Here is a 16,943-nt window from a genome sequence, read left to right on the forward strand (position 1 = left end):
GCTCATATTTTCACCAATTAATTAGGTTTTGCGCGCGCTCTAAGAAAAGAGAAAAAGTTGTCGCACTTCAAAGCCCGAATCATTACCACAAATGCACACAGCGCGGGAAATAGCACTTATGAAACGCTCAGGTATCTGATGTGTTGAAGACAGGTGAAAGCGTTCAGACTGGAGTGAACCGCTTACGGTTCATCACGTCATCCAGTCATACCGGCACCTCGGTGACGAGCGGCCGCATCATTTCGGGCGGCACGCCCCGCCACGGAGGTGCCGTGTTGAGGGATTTTCGGGCGTGACAACACGGACAAATTTTTCGCATCCCTCAAGCCAATAGGAGCCTAGGAGCCTAGGAGCCCTAGGAGCCTCAAGCCAACAGGTAGATCTACATATATATATAATATATATATATATATATATATATATATATATATATATATATACATACATATATATATGTATATATATACATATATACATATACGTATATGTACATATAGGTATATCTATACACACACACACACACACACACACACACACACACACACACACACACATATATATATATATATATATATATATATATATATATATATATATATATATATATATATATATATATATATGCATTTACTTATTCATTTATATAATAAATACGGAAACCCATTTTACCGTGCACAGCCTTGTAAAGCTACGCGTGCTACGCATGCATACGCCTAAAACTCACTCATTTTCAACACGCCACGTCAAGTGCTGTGATTTCGACGCTAAGCGTTTCGGAACAACAGACAAAATAGAATTGAGTTGACTGCTAACAAGCACCAAAACGAAGTATGGGCTTAATTCCTAATTTATGTATTTACGGCTAGCCGGCTGAGCGATGTAATCAGCTGATGGCTGATGACTAATGCAAAATCTTTCCTTTGCTATAAAGGAGTACAACATATCCTAGCATTCAAAATATGTTAAGAACGTGATGCACTAGTATTGTAAGTGTAACACAATCAATAGCCAATGGAAATGACACATACGACGTCGGCGGCACGTCAAATTACGTCGGCAACTGCGCGTAAATATTCATCGGCGTATATCCGCCTGCTGCTCTAAGGCTAAGGCACCAAGACCGATAGGAACGGAACCGGAACGATCACGGGTGCTGCGGGACGCCAACAACGAGGCTCCCATCAACAATTATAGGGTCCTCAGAGCAAGTGAAAGAGACCCAAGACCAACGTGGTGGCCCCTAAACAATGGTTAGTGCCTCGGCAGGCTGACATATAGGCTCCGGCCATAGCGCAGGGCCCTTTGAGCAAATGGGAGTTATCGAAGATAATAAATTAATACCCCTGTGCGATCAAGAGTGCACGGGCTGGTTAACAAGATTAGCCTCGGTAGGAGTGAAGAGTCCTCCGCAAATGAGACCAAAGGGAAGAGAGAGCCCTCAATCAAAATAGAGGGTCCCTGGGCTTCGATTGTCTCCCTGCCTTACCTTATAGGAGCCCTAGCAACAGCACAAGGGCCTCCAAGCAAGTCGAAAAAAACCCGAGACTTTTATGAAGAGCCCTTAAGCAGCTGAGTGTACCCTGGCTATGGGGCCCGGAAAAAAGTGTATGGAGCCTTTCGGGCGAATGGGAAGAATCCGTGGAGGAAAACCTGATCGATGAACAGTGCTCAGGCATGGAGGCAAATAGCATCCCAACAGCACATTGGGCCCTATGGGAAAATGCAGAGATCAAGGGCACCGTGGAGAGCTCATTAGCGATCAGATCGACCCGGCGAGTGGACAAATAAGGCCAGGCAACAACGGCGTAATGTCTCTAGACAGCGTTATGAGCCACACAATTTCCCCAAACACTTTTTCGATCAGCGAAGAATAAATTTTGTTCGCTTATTTGCTAACAGTGGTTCTTGGTCGTCTGTGGGCTCAAAGGCATCTAATTTTGTTGTGTTTTTGTTGTAAGAATACTGCATCCTTCCGGCCGGTTATAGACCCCTTCGGAGCCTGTAGGTCACCTCGGCATGGTCCATGGGCATAGTCTCGTGTCCCCCCCCCCCCCTCCTCCCACCCCCGACTCTCTGCATCCGCCGCCGGCTCGAGCAGCTGAATAGACGCGGCTCGCCAAGAAAATAGGGTCATTCATTCAAATAAGACATACTCACAACGCAATGTATAGGGGCTCTGAACGATAGAGTGCGCCCGAGCAGGTTAACATATAGGGCCTCCGTCAAGAGCGTAGGGCCCCCATTCAGATGGGAAGTACCCAAGACCCAATGTAGAGGGCCCCCGAATGATCGAGTGTGCCCAAACAGGTTAACAGATAAGGTTCCCAAAAAGAGCACAGGGTCTTCCATTCAAATAGGAAGTATTCAATATCTAATGCAGAGGACCCCCGAATGATTCAGTGCGTCATAGCAGGTCAACATGTAAGGCCCCCGTTAAGAGCGTAGTGCCCTATATTCAAATGGGAAGTACCCAAGACCCAATGTAGGGGGCCCCCGAGTGATCGAGTTTGCCCGAGGAGGTTAACAAATAGAGCTACCAACAAGAGTGCAGGGCCTTCCATTCGAATGAGAAGCACCGAAGACCCTATGTAAATGGCCCCATAATGATGGAATGTGCCTGAGCAGCTTATCAAAAGGGGCCCGACAAGAGCGAAGGGCTCTCCATTCAAATAAGAAGTACCCAAAACTCAGTATGGAGGGCCCCTGAAAGATTGAGTACACCCGAGCAGATTATCAGGTGGCCCAGACAGGGGTGTAGGGCCCTAAATTCAAACACCGAGACCCAGTATATAGGGCCCCCGAACAGTCCGGTGTGGCCGAAGCGGTGAATAGATGGGGTCCCGATAAGTGCTTAGGGCGCTCCATTAAGATGAGAAGTACCCAAGACACAATGTGGGGCCCACCGGATATTTGAGCGGGCCCGAGCAGATTAACAAATGGGGGCCCGGCAAGGGCGTAGGGCTTTCCGCTCAAATATGAAATGCTCACGACACGATGTAGAGAGCCCCGAATAATCCAGTGCCCCAGAGCAGGTTGACAGATAAGGCGGAGGGCCCTACATTCGAAAAGGACGTGTCCAAAACCAGATTTATAAGAAGAGGCCCCAACAGGAACGTGAGGCCCCCCATTCAAATAAGAGGCACACAAAACCAGATGCGGAGAGCCCCCGAAAGATGGAGTGTATCCGAACAGGTCATCAGATGACCCCGATAGGAGCAGAGGGCCCTAAATTCAAACACTAAGAACCAATGTGCAGGGCCCCCCGAGCAATCCAGTGTGGCCGAGGAGGCGAACAGAAGGGGTCCCCCTGCAAGTGCGTAGGGCGTAGGGTCCCATTTAAATAGCACGTGCCCAACGTCCAATGTAGAGGGCCCCGAACGATCGAATGTGCCCGAGCAGGTCATCAGATAGGCCCTCACAAGAGCGTAGGGCCCTCCATTTAGAAATAAGTGCCCAAGACCCAGTGTGGAGGGTCCCCGAACGACTGAGTCTGCCCGAGCACGCCGTCAGATGGGCCCCCAACGAGAGTGTATGGCCCTTAGGAAGCAAGTGACAAAGAATTGGAAACGTCCTAGATCAATGTGGAAGGCTCACCAGCATACTGCAAGTGTGTCGGCAGGTTAGCCGGGACCCACGTAAAGGGCCACTGAGCAACCGAGAATATCCCGGCAGGTTAAGATATGAGACCCCAGCTGTAGCTTACAGAGCTTTTCTGGCGAATGGAAAGAATCCGTGGAAGGGCCCGTGATTGACAAGAGTGCCCCGGCACGCTAACAGGAAGGGACCCAACAATAGCGCAGGGCCCTCGGAGCAAATGCAAAGAAATAAAGGACAACGTGGAATGCTCCTTAACGATCGCATTAATCTTGCAAGTGGGCGCATGGGTCCCCCGGAAACAGCATGGGGGCCCCTAGACAGCGTAGTGAGGCTTAAAATTTCCAGTTCACAACTTTTCCGATCATCGAATGATTTTTTGCGACTTCTCATATGCCCTTCACTTCCGCTAACAACTGTTCTTAGTCGCCTGGAAGTCCAGAGACAGCCAGTTTTGTTGCGCTTTGTGTTTAAAAATCTGCACCTGTTCGGCTGGTGCTATGGGGTCCTCCTCGGAGCCAATGGGCCCCTTCGGGGCCCAGGGGGGGGGGGGGGCGTAGCCCCGTGGCCCTCCCCCTCTGGATCCGCCCCTGCTGGTATGCGTTTTACATGCAAGTTGGCACCATTCCTGAACCACTCGACCTATAAGGCAGCGTTTCAAGACTGCAGTGACCTTTCTACGAGAGCACGCCAGCAGTATGGAGTCCTTTTTTGTGTGTAAGAACAATCCTTGCTCTGCGAAATCAGTACAGCCATGCGGAGTTTTAATAGTATCGGTATACATTGGTACCTAATGTGAAAAAGAGCATTGCTGATCAGTCGTCGTTTTTAAGGAAGAACATATCGCAAACAATCATAAAACGGGTACATCCATACCGTTGCCTTCGAACTTTAATCATCGCGATAGCGAACGTCCGAGCGCTGCAAACACACGACAACCGCGTCCCCTGGCGCCATTGCTACGTTATTGGTGCGTGATCACAACATTGCTGCACATCAATAATTATACAGCTTTACGGAGCCAAGATAATAACTCTAACCTGACCTAAGCTAGCCCAACGCCAGTATTGCGTGCGGGTAAGTTTATGAAACCATAATAGGGTAGAACAGACCAGAATGGACCAGAACCATTTGCCTGCCATGTCGACCAATCCACAAACAGTGTGGAAAAGTGACCAATGTGTGACCAATTTAAGAATTCAGCGTTAGGTACCAATGTGAACAATCACAAATCACGGGATTCCACCTCAGGCTGATCCCTATATGGGAGCTACTCGAGCCGAAAGCGGGCGTATCGCTGTGCGGCATTACGGAACAGGACATACGCCCAGGTCACTTCCGAACCAAGGCTCTAGAACTCATTGGCTCATGTTCAGAGCATCAGACTACTGACACGAATGGTTCTAAAGTCTGCTGTCTGGTCGGCATTTTTATATGACACCGCAGTTGAGATCTCATTACCAACACGCGCTTCGGTGTACACAACGAAACTGGCTGCTGCCATCAAGGCGCCCTCCTCTATTGAGGTCGGTGACAAGGCACAACACTTAATTTCATTTGACTTTAAAAGCTGTTGGGTGCTCTAGAGGTTTTATTGGCAGTGTCTCCTTACAGGATATTCTAATGCGCCTTATTGACCTTGATGGAAAAACGACTGTGCTCTCTGGATCCCCAGTCACGCGAGTATTAAAGACAACGAGCTTGCCGAGGAGGCGGCGAAACGGGTGGTACACGCAACATGAAGACGATCTCTACCTCTGTCGAAAATAAATTTGTACCCACTCAAAACGGCTTACGTTAAAAGCAAATGGCAGCTTTGATGGAATGTCGAGGGAAATAACAGCATGACAGATGCATGACACGGTGCGGGCGCAGAGTGACTGCTGAAGTCGACGCGCACCCGAAACCCAGTTATCATCGACCACTAACAAACGGTATATTTGGGATGCACGTATCCATATCCACTTGGAGTGCGGCATGCCAGGCTTGTCTGCATGCCCTGACTGGACATAGTTGTACCGTTGTATGTTTCAAGAGACCGTATGGTAGATTTCATCTCTTCATTGGTGCACAGACTAACAGTACGTACAAATAAGTAGCGTATATATATATATATATATATATATATATATACATACATATATATATATATATATATGTATATATATACATATATATATATATATATATATATATATATATATATATATACATCTCTGCGCCAGCGTAGCCATGTGAAAGCCTGGCCAAAAATGTGGAAACACAAAAACAGGTCGGTAGAAAAAACACAAACAAGCTGTCACACAATAAGTAGACACAATTCCTGTACACGAGCAAGTACCGCTAACGTCTCGCGCCACAGAACAGGTTATGTACGCAACTCTAACAGCTGAGGGCCTTTCAGCCGTCAAACCAGGAGCGCTAAAAACAGCACACAGGAAGGTAAAAGGGGCGAAAGCTCTGGAGCATTTTGGCGAAACGCAAAGTTTATTTTCACCATCTTCCTTCTCATTTGTGGTTGGAAAACTGTTACCACGGTATTTAAGATCTACTCCGGTGCATTATTAATTCCTTTGTGCAGGTTCTGTGATTGCTGCTCTCTGAGCAGCATCACTGGTGTTAGCCAAGCAATGCTATGTATGAGATGATACCTGCATGCCATTTTATGAACACCTTAGTGTATAGGTATAAATATAAGGTAAAATAATAACATGCATATTGCAATAAATTAGTTTCTCCGGATTAATGGGGGATCAGCATTGTAGCATAGGTTTTTCTTTGCGGGCTGGGTCACTAGCTAGGCAGAGCGGGCTTGAGTGCGGGCTGATATTTTGGAAAAAGTTGCGTCTCTAATTCCCACACACCGCGGTCACAAATCGTGGCTACTACTGCCCGCGCGAACATCGCACGCGGCGCTGCGGCTTCGGGCGCCCAGCGTCCTGGTCTGAGGTACCTGACGCTCCAGCTCCTCCAGACACCGCAGCACCTGCTCCATGACTGTGCCTTCAGTGACACTCCCCTGGCGCTCAGAAGAATCCTGAATGCCCTCACTCCGAGTGATATTTCTGACTTTGTCCACAGCCAAACATGAAGACGAGCTGAACCTCAGAAGACAGCCGCCTCCCGCCATCCGTTGCCAATCGCCAATATGAAACTCGAACCACCTCGGATCTTTATTATTTCTAATTTGTTTAGTTACCAACCTTGGCTTTTCTTGTTATTAGCACGGCAGCAGTTAGCACATACTAAAGACACGACAGAGATTTCATTTTTCGGCACCCTTGCGGGAGTCTTGACCACGCGCTTCATGTCAGACATCCCAGGTGGCACCACTGGCGCGCACCCGGGGCTATCCACCGGGCCCGCTCTGGCGTGCCCGGTGAATCAGAGGACTGCTCCAGTGACATGAAGTGAGGCTGTGCCCTCGGGACATGCACCAGACAGAAGAATGCCTAAGAACGCCCTCTCTCAATGCCGCGGTGCTGGTCGGAACAGCATAGTTTTCATGACAAAGCGAGCACTCACCAGTTGCTGTCATCTCCTGGATAGAAGCCGGTCGAGGTTAATCCAGCCGCGTGTCACTACTGAACCAAAGAACTCCAACGAAACAGTGACGCCCGACTTTGCCAATCGCCCAATCGACTATTCCACCGGGGTGGTCCAGCCACCTTGGATCCGACTGCTCCACCGGGGTGGTCCAGCCACCTTGGGTCCGACTGCTCTACTGGGGTGGTCCAGCCACGTGGGATCCGACTGCTCCACTGGGGTGGTCCAGCCACCTTGGATCCGACTGCTCCACTGGGGTGGTCCAGCCACGTTGGATCCGACTGCTCCACTGGGGTGATCCAGCCACCTTGGATCGGTGCCATATCAGTGAAGCATTACAGAAGGACGCCGTGGCTTACACTATCGAAGGCACGAATCAGGTCATTCGAGGTGACGGCGGCGCAATGCATGGTGCATTCCATTTTGAAGGTAGCAAGGGTAGTAGTGCGATAAAAGTACGCTGTTTTCTGGTTATGGGTGGTGTTACGGGCTGTGCAGGAGCCGTCTTATGTTGGCAGCTTTATCTTGATCGGCGGGGTAAGAATTTCAGTGAACTTCCGATATGAACCACGCGTCTTGCGTCACGCGTCGGGCGGCGCATCACTGACAGGCGTGTGCATGACAGCAGATGGTGATTGGTGATTTAGGAGAGGCGGAGAGCAGCCTCTCAGTGTTGGGCCAGCCGAGTGGCGCCGACCGTGACGAGTGCACGACGGTCTCGTTCGTGCGCGAGATTCTGCACGAGAGAGACGCATGTTAACTCTTGTTAGCAGTGGTCGTCCTGAGGCGGCCACACTCCATGAAAATGCACCAATGAAGGCCGCGATACATTATTGAATGCATACGAAAATCGCAGCCGAGAACTTTCACGCTAATGTGGCTTTATGCGCTGTCACCGACGAAATTGCACTAAAAAGCCTAATAACATTAGCGGTCATAGCTATCATAACTGTTGTTGCCCAGCAAATAAGGTGAAGCGAGCCGGTCTCTGCCTTATAAATTAAAGAAAGCGCGTCGCATCCGGCCAGTGCGCGAAAATAATGCACTGACAAAACATATTTTTCAAAAGAGAACCACTCTTCCCTGCGATGCTGCCCAATGCGTACCAGCAAGCATATGTAGTTGACTAACACGCGTTTGGGTAGAGCAGGTCAAGTTTACCCCAATCCGAAGGTTTTCCAGAAAGATTTCCGAACGGTTAACTCTGCACGACTGTAGGCACTGAACAACGAATCTTCTGGTTTACAAAATTAGGTATACCTTTTAAGGCTGCTGACCTATTGCAAGTCAAAGTCAGAACATGGCTGTCAGCGAATGCATCTAGGGAATCTTTAATTCCGACTCGACGGCAGAGTGTTAGATGAAGCCATGCATCTCTGAGATAGTTGTTTGGGCAATACAAAATTCAATTTAGAATCACAACAAATTTCGTTGATTTTAGGTCAGGTATGTAGGTCATCCCTAAGTCAAAACTAAGCTGCTTTTTCCTCTAAAACTACTGCAAAGGGTAGTTTCTGGTGGTCATTTAGAATATATTAATAACAGGGATCACAACAGACATGTTTCATAACCTTCTTAAGTCAAAGTAGGTCGCTAACCTAAACGATCCAGGCCAGCATTTTGCTTTTTTTTAGAAACATACCGCCTAGCGTTATTTCCGTTGTTTATTCAAATGAAAAATATAAATAATCTTATAGGTTTTGAATCGCCTTAACCTTCAACAGATAAAAAGGCTACTGAACTTAAATGAAGGTAGTGAGTTTTTGCCTGGAATAATTGTCTGGGTTCAAAGCGGCTGCATGGGAGGTCCAGGAGCATTTTGGACACCAACCTGGAGTGTGACCTCATTTGACCTTATTTAACCCCAATGACACGTCTTAGCAGATAACATTTTGAGACAAGTTAGTCCGCATACAGTGTAACCCATCCTGTGAATAAGGTCCATCTAGCTCTCCTAGTTTTTGACATCTTAGGGGTCAACCTGACCCTCCAATAGAGCGAGAGACACTTAACCGGCTACCCGGGTGCATGTTAAAACCAGAAACGGACAGAGCTGTGTTCAAAACCAAACCAGAAGCAGCCCTCTTTCACCGAAGTGAGGACATTCGAAACTTATCACGTTTTTGACAACTGAACCAGATTATGGGCGTGAGCACGTGCACGTGCGTTTAGAGTAGGCGAGCCAACTCATAATTTTAGGGAAGAGTTTTGATGGATATTAGATATTACGAATTACCATGGAGCTTTTCGTCGCACCATTTTCACAGCACGTGTAACACATTTGTGTTGTGCATTGTAAAGTTAAGTCATATTAGAAAGCAACACTTATTATGGCCGGGCTGAATTGCCACAAAACAATGACAAAAAACGCAGCCTAACACAAAAATCGACACTTTGTTACGCATTCAGACCAACAAGCCGAGCTCGGGCATTTTGAGTAGGGCTAACCCAGCCCAGCAACGTAGGCGTGTTGTTAAAATTCAACTTCGTTTGTCACAATTTCCCGTCCACCTGTTGCACACAGCACAGCGCAAACACATCCTAGCACTACCACACCGCATCAAATGCCGCGTGACCCTCGAAAGCCTTTAATCACTTCCATAATATGCCCAGTAGACCACATTGAAGGTAGCAAACAAGCAGGCGTAACAGCGAATGGACCACTTCTCAATGTTCCTGGCTAGTCTCTGGCTGTCCCAGGAGCAGGGCCTGACGCTCTGGCCCAGCGGCTGGACCTTGACCCCCCTGACACCGGTGGTGCTGGCACGGGCGGGCGCGGACGGAACTGCGAAACTCTCTTTCAGCTTCTCCTCCTGGCTCAGCCCCAGTCTGCGGTCAAGGGCATAACTCAGGCCCATTGGTGACACACTGCAAATGGGAGTCTAACCAGGGAAGCTTACAGGTGATGAACAGTATATCTGGATATGTCTACCCTAGTGGCCCTCAAGCAGTGGATCGCCATCCAGGCTCGGGTCGTTTGGCGTCTTTAGTGCGGCCGCGCGGGATTTAAACACATTACAGGAACAGCCATGGCAAAATGGTGTGTGCTATTGGCCTTTACAATGAAGTTTCCTGCTTCGCAACTTACCTGGAAGGGTGTGCACCGCGGAGAATCGAACACCGTGCCTTCGGTTCACGGGTGTCAATTTCTCAAAATGAGTGGGGCACACCTGCTGTCGGGTCGTCTGCACACCTGCTGTCGGGTTGTCTGTACACACGCTGTCGGGTCGTCTGTACACCTGCTGTCTGGTCGTCTGTACACCTGCTGTCTGTTCGTCTGTACACCTGCTGTCGGGTCGTCTGTACAACTGCTGTCTGGTCGTCTTTACACCTGCTGTCTGGTCGTCTGTACACCTGCTGTCGGGTCGTCTGTACACCTGCTGTCTGGTCGTCTGTACACCTGCTGTCTGGTCGTCTGTACACCTGCTGTCGGGTCGTCCGTACACCTGCTGTCTGGTCGTCTGTACACCCGCTGTCGGGTCGTCTGGACACCTGCTGTCGGGTCGTCCGTACACACACTGTCGGGTCTTCTGTGTGCCCGCTGTCGATAATCTGCACGTTTGCTGCTAGCGTCGCACCTGATGACCAAGGCGTATTCCACGGTGCTGTAGAAGCAGAACACCATGCAGCCGATCATCCACACATCCATGGCCTTGATGTAGCTAACGCGAGGGCCCGCCTGCCTGAAAACACGCCGCGTAACATGAGTTTTATGGAACCTCCAGTTGTGTTGCCCCTGCTCTGTCAACGAGTGTGAGCTGATGCGATCAGTTCAGGTGTGATATGTGAGCATAACGCATGTCCTTCAGGGCCTCAGGCTTGTGGCGCAGGATGGCTACAAAGTCACGTAGGTTCAGGGAGTGCGAAGGTAAGTTAACGCGCAAAGATGACTGCGTTTTAAATCACGTCTAGTTCCACACGACATGCTCGCAAGACGCTCAGTTAGAAGGACGATCACCACCCGGTTGCTAACGGGTGCACAAAAATGACCTTGATGTCTCCCCGTTGTGAGTGACGGGAGAAAGGCCTGTGCCACTGCCCAGAACAGCCAGAACAGTATTGGGCACAACGGACAACAGCAAAATCTACATATCTCCACTGCAGACGACAGTCATGGAAAACGTCACAACAGCCCATGGCACCGTGTTTCGTCTGTTTGATTGGAAATGGTATGCTGAAAACGCTTGAGGCCTCGCATGTGGGAAAACATGATTTAAAGACCGAGAGCCTTAAAGCATAACTCATTGGAATCCTGGAATACCATTAAGTCCGAATAATGATTGACGCAACTGCTATTAGATAATTCACCGCCACTAATCCTTTGGATATGCATTGCAGCGGGTGGCCGAATTTGACCTTCAATATGTATTATACTTCCCTATTATGTTTTAACACCTGCGTTAACGTCCTCCTACCCGAATTATTTTCTGCCCTGGCTCAACACAACTGCTGCTAATTAGCATGGATTAAAAGGACACATGAATTGTGTACGTTTGCAGATCGAGTGTTTTCCTGCCCTAGCACTTGAAATACGAGGGAATGTCTACTGTTACCATTACGGCTTTAAATCAAAGGCCGCATGCAACGCCAGTGTCCATAATTTATGACAATCGCCAGTCAGAAATGCGGAACAGCGGCTGAAATCCACTTACTGAGCCACACTGCCAGGTACAATTGCTTTCTGATTATGTAAAAGGGCCCCGCTTCTGCACGCTAGTTTAAGTAAAAAGGAATCGTAACAGAATGCATTAGATGACTGGCGCAGAAATTACATAGAGCAGGATGGAAACACTATCAGACAGCGTCGTTAGAACATCTGTATCCATGTATCACAACGGAATATCAAGAAATCATGAATGATCGTTTTATTGAAGGAAATGTTCCAATAGTTGAAGATATAGAAACAAACAATGTGATGTAATAACCTCAGTTATAACCAGTGGTTAACTATTTAGCTATTTTACTGACGTTTTCAGTTAAAAACCCAAACCACTATGGAACAATCTCTTTAACACATGTGGTCCTGTACCTCTCGGCGGCGAACATGGTGGTGACGGCGAGCAGGGTGGTGATACAGAGCACCATGCGGCCAGGCACTGCTGACGCCGGCACCAGGAACGACACGCCGGCCACAGCCACGAGCAGTGCCGACGGCAAGTACGTCTGCAGCAGGTAGAACTGCACCTTGCGCTGCAGATTAAGCCGGAATCCGACCGCCGCGTACGTGCCTGCAACAAGGTCGGACACGGGACGATCAATGCCTCATGTTCGGGAGCAACAACACGACGCTGAGCATGCGTGGCGAGAGGGTGAGTCATGTGTAAACATTTCGTTGTCGTAAGTAAACGGACAAAGCTTTAGTCCCGCCTCGTCCGCTCCATCGTCCGCGTATGGCTTAATATTCATGTCAAAGTCAGCCAACGCCTACTTGACGACGTTGCCTATCATGGCTGACGTACAGATCCATCGAAAATGTTTGATTTTGAACTGGCCGCCGCAGAGAATGAGCTGGAGTATTCGCTTATGTGAGCCAAACGATGGGCCTCGGTCGTAACAAAGAGAGTGAGCTGGAATATCCGTGTCCGCCCATGTGAGCCAAACGGTGGACCGCGGTCATAACATCCGGACATGAGATCATACCGACGGATGTCTTCAGAGGCTTCGCTAACATCAGATGATCTCCCAGATGCCCAAATGAGGCTATGGTAACATCAAGGCTCAACGAAAATGAAGACCTTCACGATATCAAAGGGAGTTTTCTTATTTATATGGGGTTTTGAAATGAAACAGCCGTCTTAAAAATCATTTGTTGCAGATCACAGCCCTGCCCCTCTTAAAACCTAAACCACTCTAGTTGTTCAGTTACACGACCGCGAACATGTGCTGACTATTTTGGGAGACTATTTCAGGGTCAGCCAGGCATCTATGACGCCATAATAACGTCATTCAAACTCTGAAATTTCATAAGCCTTGTGGCGACCATGGCCAAGAGAAATATAAGTGTTACTCGTTCATATCTGGCGTTCGTAAGCACGATTTCCAAACATAATGGCCGTCAATTAACTCTCAATCAATGTCGTGCAGGGTGCGATGACATAGCCAAGCAATGCTATATTGAAGAGCCCAGCCACAAAACGAAGAAATTTTGATGTCTGAAGCATCTTTTCAACTAAAAGTATATCAATAATTGTAAGTGAGCTTATTCATCATATCTGACGCTTGTGTCAATATCTTCAAAGGCAGAACATTGCCTTTATGTGTCAAACCACGCATACTGTCGTTAAGCCTGCAAACGAACTAAGTGCTTAGCTAAGTGAAGTGAGCGCCGTCCAATGTTCGCTTTAAGTAGTGCATTCCCGAGTGTGTGGGCCTTGCTGTGCTCACCACACACACACACGGCGCGTGATTACTCAGTGAGTGTCAAAAGCCAGTGGGCGAGGGCGACCGAGTCGCAGCCTTACAGCAGATTTCGCGCACGGCATAGACAAGAGCAGATTGCAATCACCAAGGGTCCATGGCAAAGGTGGCTTTAGGCCTGGAACATCATGATCATATAACACAGCAACTGGAAAGGCCTGGACATTGCCTCCGCCAAACGCGCCGTACACACGATGAATACGAGCACACATAAAACACTTCAGTGACACCTAGAAAATATTGCACTGTTACGGCTGACGCAAAATGACGGATTATGCGAATCAATATTGGAACGGCTGAACATTGCGACTCTGCCACTACGCAGTTGGCTTGCAGCCCACCGGCGCCGGCTAGAGCGCCAGGCTGCGATGAATGGTGCGTTTGCCGCATATTGTGGTCAAGTTCTGTTGTAATGGCATTGCAATGCACTGGTGGACTTGGGACCACCTGTCGCGAAACATGCCGCGCAACGCACACGGTATTCTACTAGTTCAGTCGCTTGCTCCCTACCGAAATGATTGGTAACAGCAGAGCTGTGGTCAAGGTGGCACCTACTGCGAACGATGTTGGCGCAAAATTTGGTGATGTTTTTGCACTTATAGGATTTAAGCAGAACTGCAGAACACATTTTATTCATTAATTCTAGCGTTTTCGCAGAAAAGGTGTCGGGTGAGACTGAGAGCGATAAGAATGTCTGCGCAATTTGTAGTCGTGAGATCTGTGGTGTCACTTTCTTTAATTGGTAAGGGGGGGGGGGGAACTAAACTGGGACGTCGACCTAGCTTACCCCCGCAACCTAATTCATCCCCGGATTTCGGCCGCCCTAATTTGCATCCTAAATGTAAATATCATTAAAACAAGCATTTGGTCGATTCTAAGATCGTTATGCTATTGAAAGCTTCCGTTTTAGGCCAATGGAAAGATGCATTAAGTGAAGGCTTATGATGGTGCATAATCACAGAAAAAAACGTCTTGGCAAATCGGCTGGCTGTGATCAGAGAAACGATAGTGTTTTTCATTCAATAATGGCGGCCAGAGGCGCAGAAAGGATGGTTTTATGCAGAATGACGTAACCTGGCCGTACATACTACGCACTATAGTAAACATTTCGTGAACACCACCAGGATGTTCTTATATATAAAAGTAAAAGTGGGCTTCCCTAAACCGACACAGAGCTATTCGCTATTGATGATTCCTAACCGACACAGACGACCTCATCGACTGAGGGGTCCAATGGGCGTAAAAGCTCCTCGATTGGCCTTGGAAGGCCCGATACCGCGAGCAGGGCGGCCCCTTACTACAACCTCCTGTCACCCTTTCGGGCCCTCAGGAACACTGCCCCTGGCCGACTCGGGGCTAATGCCAACACAGGACCCCTGTCAGGCACGATCAACAGAGGAGGTGTCTCATTGCCTCATTGGTCCTGACCACCGTAGATCGTGGGCTTCTTCCTTGCCCATACTTGTGAAATGGGCCTCAACACGCGGCCGGGTGACCGGCTAAATACCCTTTGCTCGGGTGGGGGGGGGGGGGGTCAGTTATACCCCCCTCAGGTCTCGGTGTACGTGAACTCACTTAGGTCAAAGTTTGAGATCACTAAGTCAGGACCTTTGGGTCAAATAAGGTCAAACAAGGTCAAATTTCAGGTTGGTCTCCAAAGTGACTCCAGAACCCAGATAACTGCTTCTTAGCAGGTCACAAGCTCATTTAATGTCAGTGACCTTTCTTGACTTTTTGAAGGTCATGGTGACCAAAATCATGCTAGACCGCTCTGAGTTTTGCATTTGAATAAGGGACAAAGATTACGCTCGGCAGTATGTTCTTTAAAAATGTTAACCTAGGTCATCTTAGGTCAATGACCTATTATGACATGTAAGAAGTCAACTGAATTTGTATAATGCGGTTCCTGCTATCAATGAATTCAAAATGAGCACCGGAAAATACCCCATACCGCAAGCCCTACAGCAATAAAACAGGTTGGTTTTTGCCTTAGTCTGACTTTCATACCTGACCTGAGGTCAACTTAATTTGCTCATTCAATGCCTGTGTTGCCTAATAAAGCACCTGAAAGATGTAAAACTTCGTCAAACACTCCGTTGTTGCATCAGATTGAACGATTCCTTAGAAATTGACTTTGCTGAAACCATCGCCTGATTTTGACCTGTCATAGGTTAGTGACCTTACAAGGTACACCTAAATTTATTACACCAAACGATCTGCTATTCAATTGTACATAGCTATGCAAACGTTGGTGCGGCTACACCGCACCATTCGGAAACCATTCTGGAAAAACTTTCGGGGGGGGGGGGGTCCCCACCCGAGCGCGTGTTAAGGCCCAGACCGACAGGAGCCGCTGGTCCGTGGTAGTGGTGCCTGACCGACAAAGACGCCCTCCCCGGCTCAGGTGGGCCCGGTTGGAAATGTCCCTGCGTTTGGTACTGGTAATGTCTGGCCAAGATAGAGGCCCTCATCGACTCAGGGCCCTGTCGGCGCAAAATGCCCTCTGTTAGGCATTTCAGGGTCAGGCCCCGCGGACCGGAGCCTCCTAATACGACCTCCGATCAGCCCTGCGGGCCCTTAAATCGGGCTCTTGATCGTCTTTCGTGCGGGACCGTTCAAAACCCTCGCGAACTGAGGGAAGGGGGCACTGCTCCTTGTGCCCCTCCCCCTGCCTGCGCCACTGGCTCAGAGACTTACATCACAACCGCTCTGATGACTCTCTGGACGGCCCCGAACCGACTCGACGCGATCGAACAGGACGGAGTGTGATTCCCGCAGAACGGGGGTGACGTCACGCACGGCACGGGCCGCATTGAATTGGTTGGAGGAGTATTCCCTTCGAATGCACGTGAGCATAAGACTGCCGTGTTTTGGCTTCTCACTCACCCGGCCTGTCGCCTCTGGGTTTAATGTTGTAGGGTAACCTAAAAACCCCCGTCCACGTGGATAAACCAGCGAGCCTTCAAGAGCTCAAGACCATCTTCTTCAGACTTGAGATGGGAGTCTCATCTTATCATGCCTCATCTCCCACGTGGTGCTTTTGTGTCTATCACTAGAGCTTGCCGTTTTGTCATGTTGTCGTGTGGGTTTTTGTCATTTGAACAGGTAGCCATTTTTCCATGTCGCCATTCATTCAATCAAGCCCCTGAAACAGATCTCCGTTTAACCGTTCATCAATTTGGCAGGTCGAATTTGTTATGTATCGCCATGCTGCAGTTCACCACGTAGCCGTTCAACGTTTCGGCATGTCGGCCTTTTGGAATATGGCCATTTTGCAATTCACCTTTCAGCTGTTTGCCACTCGTCCATGTCACCATTTTGCAGTTCGCCACTGGCCGATTCGACTGCTCCGGCCGGCACGCCAACTTTTTTACACGTCGCCAATG

The 16,943-nt window shown here is 48.8% G+C and overlaps 1 protein-coding gene across 1 annotated transcript in view; it reads right to left on the reverse strand.

The window, feature by feature from the left end:
* Positions 1 to 9,633: 9,633 nt before the first annotated feature.
* LOC119100104 (glycine receptor subunit alpha-3-like) overlaps positions 9,634 to 16,943 on the reverse strand; it is a 55,695-nt gene continuing 48,385 nt past the window's right edge. The window contains exons 6-9 of the mRNA XM_037223218.1: positions 12,170 to 12,368; positions 10,719 to 10,823; positions 9,855 to 9,969; positions 9,634 to 9,651 (exon numbers count right to left, since the gene is read on the reverse strand). Coding sequence (XP_037079113.1) covers positions 9,634 to 9,651; positions 9,855 to 9,969; positions 10,719 to 10,823; positions 12,170 to 12,368 — 437 coding nt within the window. The remainder of the gene's footprint in view (positions 9,652 to 9,854; positions 9,970 to 10,718; positions 10,824 to 12,169; positions 12,369 to 16,943) is intronic.

This window comes from Pollicipes pollicipes, unplaced genomic scaffold (genome assembly GCF_011947565.3).
Source record: "Pollicipes pollicipes isolate AB1234 unplaced genomic scaffold, Ppol_2.1 Scaffold_4881;HRSCAF=5763_pilon_pilon_pilon, whole genome shotgun sequence".
Taxonomy (NCBI): Eukaryota; Metazoa; Arthropoda; class Thecostraca; order Pollicipedomorpha; family Pollicipedidae; genus Pollicipes; species Pollicipes pollicipes.